The sequence below is a fragment of the Grampus griseus genome (genome assembly GCF_964374135.1).
Source record: "Grampus griseus genome assembly, chromosome: 3".
Taxonomy (NCBI): Eukaryota; Metazoa; Chordata; class Mammalia; order Artiodactyla; family Delphinidae; genus Grampus; species Grampus griseus.
Genome location: NC_139019.1, coordinates 40,075,415 through 40,098,274, shown reverse-complemented (window position 1 = coordinate 40,098,274; position 22,860 = coordinate 40,075,415). Strand labels below are relative to the sequence as shown.

Here is a 22,860-nt window from a genome sequence, read left to right as displayed (position 1 = left end):
CTCTTCTTCTTTGTCCCCTTCAGTTCAAGAGCAGCATTTCTGCTGAGACAACATTCCTGAAAACCTTGTAGGTCTCCTGTGTATGTCATGGGGATCTGTGCCATTTGACAAGAGAGCTATCCACAGATCTTTCCTGGATAACTCTTTCTCTCTTCCTGGCCTCTGCGGAGACGGTTGAGAGGATCCAGGAATCACACGCCTAATCCATTTAGCAAAACGTTTTCCAACGACACTCTTGGCCTTCCCTTCAGAGCACACTTTCCTAACAATGAGTCCCCTAATATTTGCTCTTTTTTTTTTGAATCTGGATAGACTAAGGATTTCTCAAATCATTAAGTACTGTTCTTATTTTGTTTAATGCTTCCTTCCTCAATTTATCTCTTTCCTCTTGCACTTTACTACCTTCAGCAAGGAAAAAAGCAGCCTGCACCCTCCGCATTTTGCTTGGAAATCTCCTCAGCTAAATATCTAAGTTAATTGCTTGAAAGCTTCCCACACAACAGCAGGACACGGTTAGGCCAAACTTTCTGCCACTATATAACAGGGATCACCATTCCTTCAGTTTCCAACAACATGTTCCTCATTTCCTTCCGAGCCCTCACTGGAAGTGGCTTCGACATTCATGTTTCTGCCAACAGTTTCCACAAGGTGATCTTCAAAGCCCCTCTATCTAAATAAGGTAATATTCACAGATTTTGAGGACTGAGATATAGAAATATCTTTGGGGGACCACCATTCAATTCAATATGACGGGTATGCCAGTAAAGTTAGATCCTGCCCGATGTCTACCTGGGCCATTTTTTCAGGGTTGTGTTTGCAGCAAGAAAGCTTGAGGGTAAGGTAAATCTCACCTCCAGGACAAAGAATGGGTTTGCTGAATTCTTGCTGTGAAACAGCAGGTCACCAAACTCAGTTTTCCTCTCTCATAATGCAACCTACTCAACGTGTGCAGGCTTCCATTTGCATCCCTTCCCGTTGCCCTCATGATACTTTGTGGGGAAGCGCAGGGAAACGGATGTAAACATGCTCGTGCTACCTGTCATGCTATGAGTAATAAAGTCCTTGGTCTCTGACTCAGGCACCTCATGTCATTTGTCAGCATCCATGAAACTGTAACGAGCTAATGTATTAGTTTTTACAGAGCGTAAAATCAAATATCAGACTTGTCAGGGTGGAGAACAAAAACTCCCCCGTCTGGGTATTGAGGGCTGAATGACAATGAAAATGGATAACTCCTGGGGGTTCAGAGAAATCTTGGGAGAGCACTATATTTTCCTATAAGGGTGGAATAGGGATCCAAAAGAATTATATTTCAATTTTAAGAAGCAAAGAGATTACAGCTAATATCTGGGTAATGATTTCATAATTTGTTCTGCTTCATAATTCATGACCACTTTTTTAAAAATGATGTGTGCATGTATCATTTATTTGACATTTACTCTGCATGCATATTAAAGAAACATGCGCATCACTTCCGTGCAGAAATAAATGCATTACTATGTAGTTAAGCCTAAAGGGGCATTATGGATGAATTACATCTTCCCCCAATTCCCATGTTGAACCCCTAATTCCTAATGTGACTATATATGAAGATAGGACCTTTAAGGAGGTAATTCGGTTAAAAGAGGTCATAAACGTGGGAACCTAATCTGATAGGACTGGTGTTCATATAAAAAGAGGAAGAGACACCAGATCTCTCTCTCTGCATGTACATACAGAGGAAAGGGCACATGAAGACACAGACAAAAGGCAGCAGTCTACAAGCCAGGAAGAGAGGCATCACCAGAAATCAACCTTAATGACCTCTTGATCTTGGACTACTATCTCCAGAGCCGTGAGAAAATAAATTTCTGTTGTTAAAGCCACCCATTCAGTAGTGTCTTGCTACGGCGGCTCCAGCAGACTAAGATGGGGGAAATTGGATAATATCAGAAATTTTCAATTTACTATGCTGCGTTTCAAAGATAAGCCTGTCAATATACAGATGTGCATATATAAATACAGGAGAGATATATACTAATTCAAGTTATATCATTTAAGGTTCACATTTTGTATGAAAAAAATACAAGTCGTTCTTTTCTGACAAAGTAACTACATCAAGTATTAGAGTATTGCGCACATTGTTGGGTGATTTTGATGCCCTTTCACAACTTTTGATCTTGCAGGCAATGAACATCTTCAAAAGTCTATAGCAATTGCTTCTGAAGTCCATTTATTATGACAGTGCTTCCTAACAGCTCAATATATTCTCTTTTTTTCATGAGGATGTTGGAGGATGAGTTGCCATCTGGCAGACTCACTGGCTCCCAATGGCCGAGAGGATGGGGTTAAGTAGTGGAATACCAGCTCATCAATTCACTTTCTATTTTAACAGTATCTTCCTAAATTCCTTTTATGTGAAAGGAGAAACTCCTCTCTCTTCCTCTCCCTCTCAGAATAGCATTTTTGTGCATTTAGCAAGTCAGCGCCTGTTGAATAGCTTGCTCATTAACAAGATATGCCTGACACATCTCAAGGCCATGTATGGAAACAATAGACATAACTGAGGTAGTATTTCTTCTATTATATCTCTGTTCACAGGCCACTTCTCTATAAACTTTTGGTTTGGGTCTTCCCCTATCATTTTAGCCTGTACGCACCCATCTTATAATTCACCATCTGCATCTCTTATTGTGATGTACTACCTCGAAATGTTACTTACTGTTCTCTTGTGTATGTTTTGTCTCTTGATAATTGCATACTCATTGCCCCCCCACCCTACCTGACCTCACCTCCTATCCTATCTTTTTAGCTCACTCACCTGGCTCTTCCTTAAACTCACTCTGACCTTAACCTTTTGCCTTTGTTTCTTCTGCATGAAACACTCTTCCCAGAGAGTGTTCTGTTTCTACATCAAACATCAACCCATCAGAGCTGCCATTCCTCGTTACCTGTGGTAGTCAGGGGGCTCCCAGGGATCCCCCTCTCCTGTTATCCATGCCTTTGTGTGATCCTCTCTCCTTGAGGGCAGGATCTATGACTTCAAACCAATAGAAATGAAGATTCAAAATGCAGAATCAAATATCACAGAGTATCACTTCTGTAATTACATTACATAAGATTGTAACGTCCGTCTTGCTAGTAGATGCCTTCTCTTCTTGGCTTTGATGAAGCAAAGAGGCCCACACGGCAAGGAACTCAAGGCAGCCTTCCACTGAGAACCAATGGGGAACTGAGGCCCTCAGTCTAATAGTCCTGGAGAAAATTAATTCTGCCAACAATTAAAATGAGCAGAAGTGGATCCTTCCTCAGTTAAGAATTCAGATGAGACCCCTGCCCTGGCCGACACCTTGTTGCAGCCTTATGAGAGAACCTGAAGCAGAGGACCTCAGTGAAGCCATGCCCAAATTCCTGACCCACAGAAATTGTAAGATAATAAATGTATATTAAGTTACCCCATGTGTGGTAATTTGTTATATAGCAATAGATATAATATAAGCCCAAGCAAAAAAATATCTTCCTGCTTCCCACTCCCTGCCTAGCATTCTCTGTCCCCCTTACTGTGCATTGCTACCTCTTATGTGATGTATTTATGTTTTTAATTTGTCTTCCACCCTCATTAGAACCTGTATTAGAAGAGTTAAGTTTTGTAGGGATTGACATGTCTACAATTTGGGACAGAATGTCTCTTTAAGGAAAAAATTATAAAATTGTGAAACAAATTCAGGTATAAAATTAACTTTTGTTTAGAATGAGAAAAGTAATCCTAGCAAATAAATAGTTTTAAAACCTGAAAAATATATTTTTTAAAAAACATACCTTTTACTGATTGCCTGACATACTTCTGTAATACATTTTGCCTTGGCCGGTACACGGGCCTCTCACTGCTGTGGCCTCTCCCGTTGCGGAGCACAGGCTCCAGACGCGCAGGCTCAGCGGCCATGGCTCACAGGCCCAGCCGCTCCGCGGCATGTGGGATCTCCCCGGACCGGGGCACGAACCCGCGGCCCCTGCATCGGCAGGCAGACTCTCAACCACTGTGCCACCAGGGAAGCCCAGCTCTACATCTTTTGATCACCTCTTTACTTGATAACTTTATGAAATCATACTCTCTAAAAAGTAATTTTTTTGGCATGATAAATTGAATGTTTAAAATTATTATTATTTACAGTTAAGGAAAGTTTCTTTCATTTTCATAACACCTTATTTGTAATGTCATGTAAATGTTTAGGACTGTTTTCCAGTATCATACAGGAGCTATAATATTTCAAGGTACCTCAAATTTTCTTTTAAAGGGATTAATCCAGAAACTTTTTGAACTGATGACGTTGATCAAACAGTTTGCTGTTGATGTCTTTGTTGAAATATGTTATTTTAGGGTATAAAAGAGACAATGATCTGAACTTTTGCATATTTAATAAAAATATCAGGCATGTGAATACATGGGAAGAGGCCTGCAGAGTGAGGGTGCCTGAAGCTTAAGCTTCCCCTGTTTTATGGTAAATCTGTCTTTGTCCCGAAAAGTAGGGACTTTGTTTTGTTTACTGCTATATTCCCCCCTACTCAGAGTATCTACATGGTTGTAGATCAATAATCAACTGAATTAACAGATGGACTGCTGATTGTTTCACCTTTCCACATAATAATAAGTTATACATATAATGGGATATCAGTAAAGACCAGGTTTATCAATAAATATAAGTTCTGGACTGATTCAAAGGAAGATGCTTGAATGCAGGTTACTGAGAAGATACATATAGAGGTAGATTAAAAGATTAATAAATATGTACATACATATGTATATACAAATATACACACATTTTATTTTTTTTTAGAATTTTCGAGGACATTTAACTTTGCTCTTTATCTAGCTTTAGGAGAACCCTATATTTTGGGGTGATGTAGTGGCAGAAGTATGCCAGTGCTGGAAGTACAAGGATTTTTTTTTTTTAACTGAAACATCCACATACCGGGCAAGACCAACAGTACCTTGTAGAGCCTAAAAGCTTGGCCTCTGAGGTTGGAATAGCTCTGTGACCTTGGACAAGATCCTCATCCTATATAAGCCACTGCTTTTTCACCCGTGATATAGACCTAATCTATGAGCCTACCTTATTGTGATGAGACAGTATATATAAAACCCTAACCCAGTGTCCAGCAAATGATGAGCACTCAGTAAAGACAGCTTGTTTTCGTTATTTTCTTTTACTATTCATATCATTATATATTACTGATAATGGCATACTTTTTGAGAAATTGTAAAAGGCATGTTAATTTGTGATCCTACTTTCACCTCTCACATAAAAAAATATATCCTAAATAAGTTTCCATTTAAGCTTCTGAGAACTGCTGTGCAATGGATAGGAGGACAGCATGTCTACATTTTGCTGAGACACACTCACCATGAGAGCCAAGAAAACATTATCAGCCCATGGACCCTCCAGGAAACCACAAACACAGGAAATGGGGTTACTCAGACCCTGACTTTGAAACTAAGAAAACAGACTTCATGGGACTTCCCTGGTGGCACAGTGGTTGAGGATCCACGTGCCAATGCAGGTCTGGGAAGATCCCACATGTCACGGAGCAACTAAGCCCGTGAGCCACAACTACTGAGCCTGTGCTCTAGAGCCCGCGAGCTACAACTACTGAAGCCCATGCACCTGGAGCCCGTGCTCCGCAACATGAGAAGCCACCGCAAGGAGAAGCCCCAGCACACCGCAACTAGAGAAAGCCCGTGCACAGCAAGGAAGACCCAATGCAGCCAAAATTAAATAAATAAATAAATAACAGTACATTAGGGAAAAAAAGAAAACAGACTTCAAACTCTCAAGTGTAGCTAATCATTACCGAGAATATGTACAACAGAAAATGGTCATAGGTTGCATTAGATCCTTTGAACATGTACAAAATTACAGGAAATCATTCTCAATAGCATTGTCTTCATGCTGAAAGGACAATACTGCAGAAATAATTTAGAAAGCCCATCCCCCCTCCTCTCAAAAAAAAATAAAGCAACTAAACTTAGAAACTGTAGGCCCTTTGAAAAGAACCACACATTCACTGTACATACAGATTTAAGCTCTAGAGTGTCTGGCTTATAGCTATAGTGCTTAAAAGAAAAAATAAAAGTAGTGCAAAAGCCAAAAGCATAAAACTGCGTTTGGAGTATAGCAGCATAACATTCTCCTGCTTTTATTAAGAAAGAAAAATGCAACTTTTCCTTAAAAGTCTTTGTTTTGAGTGTTAAATTTTACATTCAGTAAGGATCTAGATCCTCCTCCACAGGTAACATTAGAAATGGAAAGCAGAGCTCCTGGAGGGACTGCCTTGAATCCTCCAGTTCCTCCCATGTCTGACACTCTACTAGCCTCTGATAGACACTCCACTGGGGTCCCTTAAAATAATGAATGATGATAAAAATGGATGAATACCAAGGATATGAATTTTGAAAAGTAACATTATATACGCTTTTACAGTTCACAAAATACTTTTCCATTCATAATTCCATTTGATCCTCCCAATGACCCAGCAAGGTAGGGAAGAGTCTGACTGTGATTTATCCAAAGTCAGCCAGAAAAATGGCATTAAAATTAAAATTTACTCTTCAGAGCTAGAGTTCCTTTCAGGATGCCATGAACATTAATACATGTTTGTTTAATGTAGTGCTTCTCAACTGGGAGCAATTTTGTCCCTCAGGGGGCTTTTGGTAATGTCTGGACAAATTTTTGATTGTCACACTGTTGTGGGGAAGGGGAGTGTCTACTGGCATTTAGTGGGTGGAGGCCAGTGAAGTTGCTCAACATCCTAAAGTGCGAAGGACAGCCCCTCCTGCCACTGCCACTGCTCCATCCCCCAAAAGAATTATCTAGTCCCCAAATGTCAATAATGTTGAAGTTGAACAACTATGATATAAACAAGCAACAGTCTTGTAAACACCATTAAGTTGACTAAGTCACTGTGGTGGTTTCAAAACATGTCTGGGACTTACTTGACATTCTTCCCATCAAGACGCTGAGTAAGTCTCCTCCCCTAGAATCTAGGTATGGCTTGGTAATTTCTTTGATGAATAGATGTAGTTGTATGATTTCTGAGTCTAGGTTAGAAAAGACAGTGCAAGTTTCTGCCAGTTTTGAGGGGGACACTTGCCTTTAAATCCCTGAGTCGCCTTGCAAGAAATCAGGCCACCCAGAGGGCGCCATGCTGAAGAGACCCCTTGATGGGACCACATGAACAGAGAGAGCTGCCTACCCTCTGAAGGTAACTACATGAGAGATCTCAAGCCAGAACTGCCCAGCCAAGCTCTTCTCAAAGTCCTACGCAAGAAACCAGGAGAGATAACAAATGATGGGCGTCATTTTAAGCCACTAAGTTTTAGGGTGATTGGTTACATGGCAATAGTTAACCAGAACAATCTCCAGATTTGGAGACTCAAAGTCAAGTGCTCCGGCAAACAGAATGTCTTCTCTTTCCCCCTAAAAGGTTCTGACCCACGGAAGGATGGAAATCTTAACCAGAGGACTGCCGCTCCTCAAATGAAAATGGACTGTGATCAATCTGTGGGAAATAGCTGACAAGGAGAAGTTTGACAAAGAGATTTTCAGAGGAAATTCTGAAGGCTATCTTGAAATGATGGACTGCAGGTTAGAGTCCTGGGCTTTAGTCATTTTCAAAAGCTGGTTACTGTAAAAATGAGGCATTTACTAGATGATCTCTTGAGGTTTCTTCTAGGCCTAAATTCTACAATATCCTACTCTCCATATATTTTTCAAAAGATAGGCATTTTAAAATTGTAACTTAGAAAGACACCCTGATGAATATAAAGCACGAGAATTAAACTAAATATGAAGCAGCAGGTTACACTCGTCAACCTATAAGAAGTTAAAAAAACCTACAAAAAGTAAATTAAAATCTAACGTTGGTAAAATTGGTAAAAATCACACATTACTGATGACCACAGTGTTCAGTATGCAACAGGAGCTAAAAAATACAGATAATCTTTGATCCAGTAATGTTGCTTTTGGAAATTGTCCAAAAGGAAAAAAGAAAGAAAAAGCTTCTTGTACAATGATATTTATAGCCACATTACTTGCAGTAGGGGGAAAAAAACCCCACAGGAAACAACCTAAATATACAACAATGGGACAATAGTTAACCATGACATGGCAGGATGTATTAATGTAAAGTTATAAATATGAGGGCCACAGGGAAAAGTATATACAAAAGATACCAAGTGAAAAAAGTAAATGAGTCATTTTCATATAAATGGCAAGTATATCTATGAAAATTTACATTCACACTTACGAACATCAAAAGGAAGAAATATAAATATTTTTTCTGTTTACGAGAATGTTAGTGTATGTCATTTTCTATAAGGATATTGAAATATTCTGCTTTATAAAAAAAGCTATAAACTGAAAGTATTAATCAAGTTTAGTACTTTGATGAACATACTTACCTCATATTATCAAAATTCTATTTTTATTTTAAAATTTTTTTACCAACCATTTTCTGGGTGCTTACTATATGCTAGGTCCTGAGAATACAATGATAAATAGGATGAAAGGTGATCTTAAAAATGTATTCAGTGGGAGAGAGCGTCAAGCTGAAGATAAATTATGGTACTGCTTTATGAGGACAGAAGAGGGGAACAAGAGGGTTTTTTAGGGGAAAAAAAGATGTCTGCACTGTCCTAATACTTTTATTCATCTTATTACTTGTCAATAGCGCTATCCTAGTTAGACATTTCAAGACAAAGGAGAAATATTCCAAAAGCAAACAAACTCTCTCAAGGAAGTAAAAAAATAAATAAATAAATTGATCAACTAAAGGAATATTTTAGCAAATTTGGATTTAGCAAACAGAAGCATTTTGGCATATACGAGTTGGAAAGAACTAGGAGGTTTTTGGCTTGGCATTCATTCGGAAAGTGTGCCTTTAACCCGTGTTACAATAGCTGTCATACGTGTTTCATTCATTCAACAAAACTCAACTTGGCACAAGTGAAGAAGACATGGCCCCCGTCTTCTCAGAGTTTGCGATCTATAGGATTTAGAGCCAAGTAAACATGTCATTGAGGTAGAATGTGACAACTGCTATGAAAGGGTCCACGTGAGGAGGACAACTAAATTGGATTAGTGGTTGGGAAGGCTTCCTGGGGTGCATAAGCCTCAGTGAAATTGAGACTTACTTAAAGGATGTATAGAATACGGGTTGGGGGCTAAATTGTATTTTAAAAAGAGAGAACACAGATTAAGGTAAGAGACTAAGGGACTATACTGTTAAAAAGGGTTAAGGTCATATTTCACTGGAACCACAGCCAAGGAAAAAAATGATACTAATATGTTAAAGTCTGATTCCTTGGGGGCAAAAATTAGATACTGTAATAATAAAAGGGACTTCTTAATTACTACATACTATGGTCTGAATGTTTGTGTTCCGTCAGACTTCATATGGTGAAATTCTAACCCCCAAAGATGATGGTATTAGGAGGTGGGAGCCTTTGGGAGGTGCTTAGGCTTTGCCCTCATGAATTGGATGAGTGCCTCATAAAACAGGCTCCGGAGAGACCCCTAGCCCCTTCCACCATACGAGGACATCGCAAAAAGGCACCAGCTATGAACCAGGAAGAGGGCTCTCACCACAATGCGACCACGCTGGCGCCTTGATCTTAGACTCCCCAGCCTCCAGAACGGTGAGAAATACGCTTCTGTTGTTTGTAAGCCATCCAGTCTGCGGTATTTTGTTATAGCAGCCTGAAAGAACTACGACACTATGACATTTACATAAATTATTTAACCATCTTTCCACTTTGCATTAAGACTTTTTTATCTGGGCTATTACATTTTTATACTGAAAGGAAAATAAAGATCACATAAAAGTATCCCAATTACCAAGGCTATGTCCTCCCTCCCCACCCCCCCAAACAATAAGTACACAGAAGACTAAGTCAATTTCTCTGAAATATCTATTTTATGCACTAGTATTCAGAATATGGTTACAAAAAGGTTATACAATTCAGAAGGTTCATTGTCCATATTCTAATAAGCGTCCAAGAAGCTATTTGGTTAAAGGACCTGAAGGAAACTGGTAAACAATTTGGAATAGAGTTATCTTACTGAACTGGCCAAGAGCCAGCTTGCATTCAGTCTGCATTTCTACATGGTATCCATGGAAATGAGATCAGGCCTACACAAAGACAAACAAAGGCCACCTTCGAATGAATCAGGAGAATGACAACTGCCAATGTTCAAGGCATGCAGGGGCACAATAGCTTTGTACACGCTCTTCAGAACACAATGAAATCATCTCTTACACTGACAATACAGTGTCCGACACTCTTTCTTTTCCCCTTTGCTCATTTAAACATTAACCTCATTTTTATACAGAAAGCCTTTCAATGATCAGGAGTTATGTACGGTTTCTGCAGTAAAAACTGCTCCAGTCCCTTTAAACTAATAAAAGGAAGAATTGCAGTTACCCTTTCAGAACATGGAATAATAATGCAGGAATCTTCATTGACAAAGTTGCCCAGTTTCTATGAACTGTTTGGTCAACAGAACAGACAATTCTCTCCAAGGAGGAAAAAATGTATTTGAAAATTATGAACAGTTCCAATATTCAATGGACCTGAAAACATTACAAAAATATGCAGTTCGAGTTTATACTGGTTAGTAAATGTAATTTACGTGTACAAGAGTCAGCAGGCATAGACTGGATAAAACACTTGAACAGTACCTTGAACTAATTATAACTTTAACAAAATTAAGAGTAGACATTAATTTATTTCTAATTTATATTAAATAGAAATGTTTAAAACGCCTTGGAAAAAACCCACTGTTATGCAGAATAAAAGGCTTTAATATTTTATGACCAGAACCTTTCAAAGACAACACAATTCTCTGTGCTATATGGGACTGTGATTTCTGAAAAGTTTGTTTTGAGTTTTCTCTCTGTGTGCCTTGGTCAGCTTCACCTTTCTCTCATCAATTAATATCCTCTCCATTCCATAGCCCAGAACCTGCTTCGACTTCCTTCACGTGATCACCTGTGGTTTCTAATCTGTCCGGAGCTGCTGCTCTTGTGGGTCATCCAGTTTCCCCCCTCCTTCTTCTTTCTCCCTGACAGCATCCTTTCCATGGACACGCGTGCCCCTTTTCTCCTCTTTGCTTCTCTCATGTCACGGACTCCTGCCACATACGGATGCCTCAATGTAAATTTCAAAACTTACAAGTACCATGCAGTACCGTGACAGAAGTAAAAAAAAAAAACCACAATAATGTTTATGCAAGTTTCTCCAATGCTTGCTTGTTTGTTTTTAGGCAGCCCCTCCCACCTCATCCCTCTAGCTCCTGCCTTCCTGCCAAAGTTCCTGGCACTGTCCCCATCCCTCACCTTCCATTGACTCCTCAGCTGGCTCCACTCTGGTTCTGTTCTTTCCCCTCAGCAGAGACTGCCCTCACGCAGGAGGTCAGACATGCCTGACTTCTGTGAAGAGTTTGATCCTGTGGACCGACTCTTCCTTCTCGAAACACTTCCGCGGTGCCCAGTCTGCGCTGTCCTCTTTCTCCTCCTCCAGCTGCATCTTCTCTCTCCCTTGGCATCTCCGTTTCCTCACCCGACCTTCTAAGGGAGCTCCTCAGGTTGCAGCCAAAGTCATCCTCTAGTCTCTCTTCGTCTGACTCATCAACGTCATGTCTTCAATCCCTCTCCAGATGCCCATGACTCCTAAATCTCTATCCCCATGTTGCTCTCACTCCTGTTCCTAACACCGCTACACATCACCATCTAGTAACTACACGTATTCACGTGGATGTCTCGAACTCAAGCTGTCAAGCTGAACTGCTCTCTTTTTCCTCTAGCCTTGCTGTCCTTTAGTGCTCCTGTCTTGGTGAATGGCATCCCCCGAGCTGTTTACGTCAGAAACCCAGGTCTCAGTCTTAACCTTCTTCCTCTCTCCCTGCTACCCTCGTACATCAATCACCAAATCCTGTCCATTCTTCCTTAATACCTTTCACATCTGTCCTCAGCTATCTTTCCCTACTGCCACTATCTGGGTTTTTACCACTGCCATCTTTTTTTTTTTTTTTTTTTTATACGGGAGTATAGTTGAACCACCGCCGTCTCTAACACCGAACCTAGACCCAGTTCTTTCCTAAGTGGTCTTGGTGCCTTCAGTCTGGCTTCCATTCACTCCACCATCACCCTGCTGCCAGAGTGATCTGTCAAGGGGCCAACCGGAGCATGTCACTGTCCCTTAACAACCTTCAGAGCCTTCCCACTGTCCTCCAGATAAACTCCATGCTCCTTTCCAGGGTTTACAAGGCCTTTCACGGTTGGGCACTCACTCACCTCCCAGCTCTCGCTTTCTGTGAATACCTTGAGTAATGTGTTCCGGGCCTTCTCCTTTCCTATTTAAGTATCTAAAACATCTGGCCCCAGGAACTAGGAGACTTGGGGCCTATTAGTGATTACGTTACTGTATTACCACTTACAGTCATTTACAAAGAACTGAACTTTGATCTCTAAGGCCCTTCACAGTAGATCTGAATGGTAACAATTATTTCCTGCCCCCAGGACGGCCTCTCTAGAGGCCTGATACTTAAACGTGTCACAGTGATATTTCTCCATCCTCTGAACTCAACATCTAGTTCTGTATCATTCATTCAGCAATTAACTGCATGAGACCATATGACACCTATTATGTTATAGAAACTTACATTACATCTTTATGTTATAGGCATAGACAACACAACAACAACAGGAACAACACAAGTTGTAAATTACACGGAAATTTTTCAAGACACCAAGATGTATGATGGCTCGAAATTTCAGTAACTATCAATAAAAGACAATAGGAAGGACCCTCTTCTTCCTCTCTTTCCACTAGGCCAGTGTCCTGGCTTTATCTCCAAGCTAGTCCTGACATCATGGTTGCAAGATGGCTATAGCTGCTCCAAGATTTACATCTAGACCTGACAGTATGTTTATTAACTAGCATCTCCCTTAGGAATGAAAAATTCTTGCCCCAAAGTCCCTGAGCGGATGTCACTCCATATCTCATTGGTCAAAATTCCATTATATGCCCACGTCTAAATCAGACACTGGCGAGAGGTCTGGGACCACCAGCACTGCCTCAGTCCAATTACCGTTCAACATTCCCTGGATCTCCTAGCTGTGCAGAGGAGGGGTTAACCCAGTACTTGGGCTTCTGTCAGAAAGGAGGATGGTAGGGTATGAAATTGGTTAGGCAATCCCCAGGGACTGAGACAATGTCTTTCCCTCATGTGTGGACTTGTTTCCAAATGGACTGCAACCTCTCCGGACCACATTTCAAGTTTCCAGTGGTTCTACACTGGATCCAGCACGTTGCCTTACATAAAGCAAGTGTTGCATAAAGATATGATCAAAAACTAGTTTTCTGGAATTCACTGTATCCAGAGCAACAAAGCACCTATGTATCATCAGAAGGGAGAATCATAGGGGTCACTTTCACACAGGGGACCTATTGTTGTCTCGGGATTTGTGGTATCAAGATTCTTCTCTTTAAGAGTCATTATTCTGTGTGTTCCTCCAGGTAAATCATTAGTTACCATAAGATACAAAAGCACACACACATACACACACCCTCCACATCTTTGACTTGTTGACTGGAGTAACAGCTTTCCATAGTTCTTTCTCTTATGCTGTGCTCGATCTTTCTGTAATGTCCCAAGTTAAGCAGGGCTGATAGTGACTTTAGTGGTAACATTTACATGATGTCAAGATGACACTTTCGGTCCCAAATATCTTTCCTATTCTTCCTGAAACTTTATTTTCAACACACAGACTGAATGGCCTTTATTTTGCTGAATGTCTAAAATTCCACCATTAGCAGCTCATCTCTTTGCATTAACAGGCTTTTCCCTTTTTATACACCCATGGCTTTCAGCACACTAAGAAAAGAGCAGTCATCACATACTTTAGAAGGAAGTCACTTGAACTGACGCATTCTCTGACTCTTGGTGGTGAAATACACCTGACTTGGTGGTCATCACAAAACAAGGTGGTACAGGCAATTCTGGAATTTTAATTTGCTAGGAAAGAGAAGGTGCAGTGCTAATATTTAAGCAGTTACTTCCAAACCTGGATGCACATCAGAAACGTATGAGTAATTGTTTTTAAATACTGAATCCAGAGCCCCAATCTATTAATGTGAATCAAAACAGTGGCTTGTGAACCAGTATGTAGGAAAGCAAAGCTTAGTCGAGGTTGGGCCGGTGTAGCTGGAGAGCCATGGGGGAGGGGAGTTACCATATCAGCTGGTGGTCTAAGGTGGTTGAGGGGCTGAGATGAGAGAGGTCGTTGAGGGTGGGTCCCAGAAATGAGAGATTACTTCAAACTTCCCTTTTTGTTATAAAAACTTCCCTACTTTATAATTTTACTTGGGGTCATCTCTTTTAACATAGGACAATGGTGAGTTGCAAAGGGATGAGAAAAAAAAAGGGGGAAAAGCATCAAGGCAGTGAAGGCCAAGAAAATAGTCTGGAAAATATTCTAACACCAAATATCTGATGATCAGGTGCAGTCAGAACACAGAAGGGTGTGTATAGGTGCATGTCCATGGCTCTGGGGTGTGTGTATTGTGAGTGTGTATATGTGCAGTGTGTGTGCTTGTGTGTAAGTGTGCACGGGGGAGTGTGGTAGAGAAGAAGCTGAACAGGCAGGCTGCGACCAGATGGCGAAGGACTTTTTCTGACGTGTCACAAAATTTGGACCGTGCACCACGTGAGCTGGGAAGCCACCAAACGTTTGACGCAAAGGGGTGATTGGATACAGATAAGTGTTTAGAAAGATACCATTCGTGACAAAGCAGAGAATGGACTGGAGGGATAAGAGACAAACACAGGAGAACCAGCTTAAAGACGGTGGGAGTCCAGACACAAAAAAGCGAGGGCCTGAACTGGGCAGTAGCAGAAGGCACATGAGTTGGGGAGAGCAGACAGAACTTAGAGACAGTTTGTGAGGTTGCAGACAAGGGAAGAGATCCCTGGTTTCCATGTTTGCAGGATAATGCTGCCATTAAACAATAATAGACAACGCAGGAAAAAATTTCAGAGGACAGATATCTACTTCGGTTGGGGACATGTGGAGTGGGACGTGCATAGAGGGCATCTAGGTGGAGATATTTGCTAACAGATGGAAACACTGATCTGGAACTCAGGAGAGGAATCTGGCTGGAGATGCTGACTTGAGTGGGGAGCAGGCCCAGAGGGAACTGGTAAAATGAAGAGGAGGATCCAGCATGGAACTCTGCAAACACCAACAAGGACCGGGCCAAACAGCTGAGCCTGGGAAGGAGACTACGAAAGAACAGCCAGGAAAATAGGAGACAAACAGGGAGAACAGAAGCCAGGGGTGGAGGGTGCTTCAGGAGGAAACAGCTGCCAGATTACACACTAAAGGAGGACCTGCTTACTAAGAGGGAAATTAGAATATGTACCGCCTGAGGGGAAATTAGGGATCTGAAAATAGGGGGTGATTCGGGCAGGGTACCAGAGATAACAAGAGATGAGGCTAGGCAAGTAATCCTTAGCCAAGCAACACACTAGACAGTGTAAGTGACGTCGTGCGTTTTAAAATCACATTTCCCTTTTCCCTATGGACCTATTACAGTTTATGGATTATCCAGGCCTCTTATGGTCTTTCTTTTCCATCCTCAACCTGCCGGTTACCATTTCAATGATTGCGAGCACTTAAACTAAGGAATGATCAATGAAAAGCGATAAATATGAAACCAAACCATGAGCACTGCTTTTTCTTAAATACCTGTGAGAATGTTTATAGAAAGCGAATTTGAATCTACGTGTTAAAGTGAGATTTGATGGTTTTAAGTTTCTACAGTGGTTGGTGTGTGCTAGATGTAGAAACGCATACACACATGCGCCTTTTACATTTTAATTTTTGGTATTTATATTACACAAATATATATGGATATAACTTACAAGCAACTACATGTGTGTCTGTTTAGTAATGATGAGTACTCAAAATTTTATACAGATAGGGTCATGCCATAAAAAACTGCAGCTGTCACAAACCTAGAGCTTTCAATTATTCATTTTAATCTTGGATATTCATGGTATCAAAAAATGATGCTGTTTCCCTGGGAACTTGGGTTCAGATAACAAATGACAAAGTTTTATCATGATTACCCGGAATTAAGAGAAAACCTGTTCCTTGAGTATGTAAATATCTGGAGCAGGAGGAAGGAGGAAATATACAAACTATTTGGACAGATGTCATTTTAAATCACTTCTGCTGGCTTGCAGCGAGTTGCGCTTGTTAACCAACTCCAGGTAAAGTCTCTGTACCTGACTTCATGCCTTGCGGCACTACATTCCTCTGAAGTATTTCTCACTGCTGTTTAAAGAACAAGCCTCAACACTTCAAAGATAAGAAAATGATGTTATATTTCCATAGCTTCTGTTAATAATGGGTAATTAAAGAGTGATGAAAGGCTTGCATTGAAATGTCCATTAGCTCTTGGGAAGGTGGTGGTGTCCAGGAACTGATTCTCAAGGTGAATCCAACTTTCTCCGAAACCCCTAAGTTAGGGTTGATGGCCCCTCAAAACACTCTTGGGGTCCCAGGAGAGAATATCTGTGAAGCACCAGATCCAGGGTTAGACAGGAAAACTAACGATGCCTATTCTCCGCTGGGGTCGTGTTATTTCTCTTTCTCTAACCTGGAGAAAATGCTACAGGGTCTTCTGCATTAGAATTCTTTCATGATAACAACTGGTTAAATGCCTCATAGGAGGGCAGTCTAAGAAAGATTTCTCCTCTTGGTAAAAACACTTGAAAATCAGAGACCACTTTTTTGTTTGGTTTGCTTTGATAGCTATTCAAACTATGATATACAAATGCGACTCCCCCCACCCCACCTAACCCCAAAAGTAAACTAAAGTTCTTGAAGTAAGCACACACGAGGCTCTGGAAAATGGTCTGGAGAAAGTAGCTTTTTTTTTTTTTTTTTGGCCGCACCTGGCGGCACGCGTGATCTTAGCTCCTCGACTAGGGATCGAACCCGCGCTCCCTCCACTGGACCGCCAGGGAAGTCCCCTGGGGAAAGTACTCTTGATGAACTGTGGTTGCGCCGCAGCTGGGTACCCCCAGCCTCATTTCCCCACTTCGTGCAAAAGGAGTCAGGCGACGGGTGGGCCCGGCTCTCAACGCCCTGCCGTTGGAGCTGCAGCTGCGGGTAAATCTCTCGTTGCGGCGCCTACGATCCAGAAAGCGGAAAAGAACTTTTCCTGGCCTAAGTTTACATTCGTCGAACAGACGACGTTACAACAGTAAGAAGAAGGCAGAAGGGCGTGAAGAATTCCCCTCTGCCAAGTATTGAAGAGGCGCTTGGTTTTCCTACGTCCCCTAAGGGAAGAAACATCCGTGCTGCGTCCTGAAGAAATAGGGACATTATTCACACCCTGGGGTTGAAAAATAAGCATATTGGGCTCTCAGGCTCCTGCAAAGCCACCAGGCAGCGCCCTGAGGGGCAGGCTGTCGCCTAGGACCGGATTCCCGGGACGCACAGAACCTCCGGGTCCGGGTCTGGCGGGGCACCTGTCTGAGCCCGGCAGCAGGATTCTGGATCTCCAGGCGCTCCACTAATCTTTACTCCCCCATGCATGTGTGCGCGTGCGTGTGTACCTAAGAGCGAAGCGCGTATCGAGCTGACTTTGAAAGGTGCTTTACAGACAGGGTGAGCCGTGCCTTATGGGGACATCAGGCGAGGGAGAGCGGGAATGGGGAGTCTCTCTCCATCCTGCTGGGATGGCTAGGCGCCTGGGTCCACGTGGAATCAGAGCAGAGACGCGCGCCACCTGTGCCTCGCTGGCGCAGAACTCCTCGCTTTCGCCCCCAGGACCCACGCAAGTTCCTCCTGCAACTCATGCGGAGCAAACCCGTCGCTTACCTTGATTGAGCACTAACACCAGCCGCAGCAGTGTGCCGCCTGTCCGTCCTGGCCACATCCTGAGCCCGCCGCCCCGGGCAGTGGAGCTGCTCTGGGTTTGCACGGGGGCCCAAGGACCCGGAGACTCCCCAGGAGCCGTCCCGAGGTCTTCTCTCCCGCGCCCGGGTGTGAGCAGGAAAAAGTTGCCGGGCAGCTCCCGGGGCGCCAAGGCCCGCCCCTTCGCCTCAGCAAACACCCGACCTGCCCCGGCCCCGCCCCAGCCCCGCCCCGCCGCCCGGAGAGCTGCACCTGGGCTCCTCCACACCCCCGCAGACCTCACCTCCACCCCCGCACACCCTCCCAGCCCAGGGATCCAGGAAGTGGTGGGGGTGGGAACCTCGCCCCTGGGGGCTTTTCCTGCCGGGCGCAGCAGACGGGCGAAAGCTAGCTGGTCTACTACCCCACCCCTGACAGCCTGACGCTGGCCCGCGGGGGACCCGGGGTCCCCGAGCGGCCCCAGCCGTCGTACAGGCCTTCCGGCTCCCGGCTCCTGGCAGGGGTGGGAGGGCTGGGGGGAGCCGTGAGCCTCAGCCACAGTTCTCAGGGGCTGCTCGGTGCATGCCTGCTCTGCCTTTCCCAAGTGGGTGGAAAAACGGACAAAAATAAGCACAATGACCAGGTTAGAAACTAACTCGACAGGAAAGAAGATCTGCCCAAAAGTTATGATTATCCCGAAGTGATATTTAAGCAAGAGCTGCTGCAAGAGCGCCGTGTGTGTGTGTGTGTGTGTGTGTGTGTGTTATAAATCCTCATACCTTCCTCTCCAAATAAGGAGCTGATTTGATTGCCAACTTTAAGCGATTTACTTCAAGACACACAGAAGAGTGAGAACCCCCGTATGAACTCGTGATTCTTTCTGTTTGTCTACATTACATCGTGAGCATTTTCTTCCATTATTTCAGGCTCAGATCTGGAAAGAGAACATTCCATAACCACTTCTGAGATTTTTACTTCCCAACCTAAGAAATAGAATATTCACTTTTCTCTAAATCTGATTTTTCCTCCGAAAGTTCACCCACAAATTCCCAGCACATTGTTGAAACCAGAATCCTTCCAGTGACTACTTTTATGAAGTAATCAAAAGTTTTAATAAACTAAACTTAAGGATTTGCTGGTCTAATCATTATTATTATCACCATTCCAAATCTTTATGGAGCAGGTACTATTAGGAGGATGGGATACTAGCATACTGGCATACTGCCACTAGGAAGCAAAGTGGTTCAAGATGGGAAGGATGTAACTGGTAAAAATCAAATGCTCCCCTTTACCATAGCTAGGGCTGGAGTCTCAAATAGTTAAAGTATTAAATTGGTATTCATCAGATGCTACTGCTTATAAATCATGACTATAAACTCAATACATTTGAAACCAAAATCTATGGCCCCTGGTTGTTTCCTGTTTTCTTATCTGTCACTTACTACTTACTAATCCTGACAAACACCTGAAGGCATTTTTTTTCTGCGCTGTGGATGGTACTCACCTGCTGACTAAGACTCCATATAACACCTGAGAATTTGTAGGTGGCCGCTCACTAACCCTGACACCCAATCGTGGCTCTCCTCACAGACTTCTTGCAGGAAGTCAGCCAGGTTTCAGGGAGATGAATATCTGTCTGTTTCCTTCTGACTCACTGAAATGTGAGTAAGTGTTTGGAACAGACCCTTGTTTGGGAGGCAGGAGAGTTCCCTTCATGTGAGACAGGAATCTGTGCTTTGTCTCAGAGCGCTGGAGAGGAAAATGCACCCTTCTTTGCTTTTGTGCTCAGAACCAGACAAATTAACATCCTGGCATGAGGTACAGGATAAATCAGGAGCTATATTTTTCCAGAGCAGGCAACAATTTCAAATTTCAAGAAACAAAGAGCCAACTCCTGCCCCGCATTAACTTTTTAAGAGTGTAAAGGGTTCCTGACACAAAACAGTTTGAGAACTTCTGCCTTAAACTTCCTAGGAGATATCCTGCCTAAGTGTGATTTTTCTGGACACCACATTCTGAGCTGGAAATAAGATTAAGGGAGGGCTTCTCAAACTCTTTGGTCTCAGGATCCCTCGGATGAATGAATATAAAAAAATGTGATTGTATATATGATGGAATATTATTCAGCCATAAAAAAGAAGGAAATTCTGCCCTTTGCAGTGACATAGATGAATCTAAAAGACATTATGCTGAGTGAAATGAGCCAGATAAAGACAAATACTGTATGATCTCACTTACATGTGAAACCTTAAAAAGTCAACTTATTGTACAGAGAGTAGAATGGTGGTTACAAGGAGCTGGGGTGTGGGGAATATGGGGTGATGTTGGTCAAACGGTACAAACTTTCAGTTAGAACATGACTAAGTTCTGGAGATCTAATGTACCTCATGGTGCCTATAGTTAATAATACTGTCTCATATGCTTGAAATTTGCTAAGAGAATAGATCTTAAGTGTTCTTACCACACACACAGGAAAAGTAAATATTATGAGGTGATGAATATGTTAATGAGCTTGGTTGCGGTTATCATTTCACAATGTATATGTATCAAAACTTAATTTGTCCATTTTAAATATGTACATAAATTTTAACTGTCAACTACCCCCTCAATAGAGCTGGAAAAAAATATTGAAGATCTCAAAGAACTTTTGTATATGTGAATTGTTTCTATCAATGTTTACCATGGAAGAAATTGAAATGGATAAATTTTTCAATATTTTTGTGTTAATTCATCTTAAAATAACAATAAAACTATTACATGTTAACATAAATAATACATTTTATGAAAAATAACTCTTTCCCAAAATAAAAGAATTCACGAGAAAATGACATTGTTTTACATTTTTGCCAAACTTTTTAATATCTGGCTTAAAAAATAAACACTTGGATTCTCTTATCCGCTTCTGCAGTCAATCATTGTAGATACATAATTTTGGTGAAATTATGTGAATTACTCTGTCATTGCACAGATTTATAGCTGGAAAAATAGAACGTACTTGTGGCTATTCCTCTGATACTGCACCAAGATTCAACAAGTGGTGTTTTTAAAAGACTAGTTGTGAAACTGTGGGTTAAATCCATTTTACCTGCCTTCACTCATCAAAGTCTTTTTAAGACTTGCATGCCCTCCAAGCTGCACGTAGCCTAAACCATAAGATGTTTGCCCCAGTGAGTTGTTTTCTAGAAACTTAGAGTCTGCTGTGTCCAGTCTGAGCTGAGCTGGTTGAGACTGGATAGGACCACTGATCCTTCAACTGGGCAAGTGTCCTGGGTGACCTTTGGAAGGTGCAGAGGCCTGTAGCTTCTTTATGCTGGTGCAGGACAACGATTACCGCACGTTTTTCCAATCACATTTCCCCATGCTCTCCACACTCCCCATGCTTCAGACCGCCCTGCTTCTTTATTCATTATCCCATAAATAGCCCCAGCCCCTTGCCTTCAGGGATGTGGACTTGAGATTTGCTCTCCCATCTCCTCACTTGGCTGCCTTGCAAATAAACCCTCTCTGTGCTGTAAACCTCAGTGTCTCAGCCTTTTGGCTTGCCATGGGTCGGACAAGATGCACCTGGTTTGGTAACAGTTGCAGTGTGAAACAGGAAGCCATATCAATGAACTTTTCCTACCCTAGTTCTGGTTTGCAACCTGGGAAGTACCCTGGGTGAAATTCGAAATTGGCCCTTCACAGAGAGAGTATAATCTAGTGGGGGAGACGGGGAAATAAACCACCAGCCGCAGGATAACTGCCAATGGATACAGGCAGAGAGTAGCTTAGGGTCACAAAGGGGGCCATCTGACTCAGACCTGGAGGATCTTGGAAGACTTTCTTGTATAAGGAACACTTATGCTAAATTTAAAAGGACTCCACGTGGAGTCAGCTGCATCTAGTTCAAACTGAGCTGGTTAAGACTGGATAGGAACATTGATCCTTCAGCTGGGCATGCACATACAGTCAGCACACGGAGGGCAAGGTGAGACCCAAGAAAGAGGCAGGCCACTACAGATTGGTAGGTGGCAGTTTTAATAAGCAAGGGAACTTGCATATGAGGCTTGTCTTGGGTAAGATGAGTGGATCTCTGTGCCCTCCTGCAAGATGATGAGTTTATATAGAGGCCTTAATAGCATTCAGTCACATGTACAGTTCAGATGGTCTCAGTAACATTACTCTCTCAAGGCTTGGAGTGACTCCTGCTGTGGGAACAGTGGGTAGAAGGTACTGGGGGGCGGGGAAAGCCTGTGAAATTGCCTTGGTCCAGCTCACAGTTATCCTCTCAGTGACCTCCTCCAGCACCTGGTGCACTAAACTTCATTGGTCCGTTGAGTATTTTGACTAGATCTCATGCAAGATTTTGTCCCATTGTGGCTTGCATTGTTCATTCGGAAAACACTAGTTCATGGAGTGATGCAGCTCTTTGTTGATACATCTCATTACACGATATCAAAAAAATCACATTGCCACCTATCTCATGAGAAAAGTCTTTACATATCGGAAAGCTGTCGAGCTCATGCTGGCAGATACACATTTTCCAAACTTCTCATTTTCATTTGAAAGCTTGAATTTTATCATTGGCAAAATAGACGATCGGTTGTTTCACTTGAAATGAAAGGCCCACTTTGTTCATTTTTGAGAAATGTCTGTGAAATACCCAAGTCTGGATAATCATAGTTTGTCTACAAGTTGCTCTTTCAAGTAAAACTGGGCTTCCATGTGCATTCCTGAGACCACCGTTCAACTTCAGTGCGCAGCAGGAGTGCTTTGTACGTACCACCCGATTTCCTCATGCAAAATATAAGACATGTACTCGAGTCAAGATTTAATGAAAGTAATAATTTTTACGGGTTTGTCAAGGACATTCTCAAGTAAAACTAGCCTTCCTTCCCTCGCTCCCTCCCTCCGTTCCTTCCTTCCTTCCTTCCT

The 22,860-nt window shown here is 42.4% G+C and overlaps 1 protein-coding gene across 1 annotated transcript in view; it reads right to left on the bottom strand.

The window, feature by feature from the left end:
* ITGA2 (integrin subunit alpha 2) overlaps positions 1-17,989 on the bottom strand; it is a gene marked incomplete at both ends in the record, with an annotated part of 103,571 nt that extends 85,582 nt beyond the window's left edge. Inside the window, one exon of the mRNA XM_082652420.1 lies at positions 17,932-17,989. Within this exon, the coding sequence (XP_082508546.1) occupies positions 17,932-17,989 (58 nt within the window). The remainder of the gene's footprint in view (positions 1-17,931) is intronic.
* Between the last annotated feature and the right edge of the window lie 4,871 nt (positions 17,990-22,860).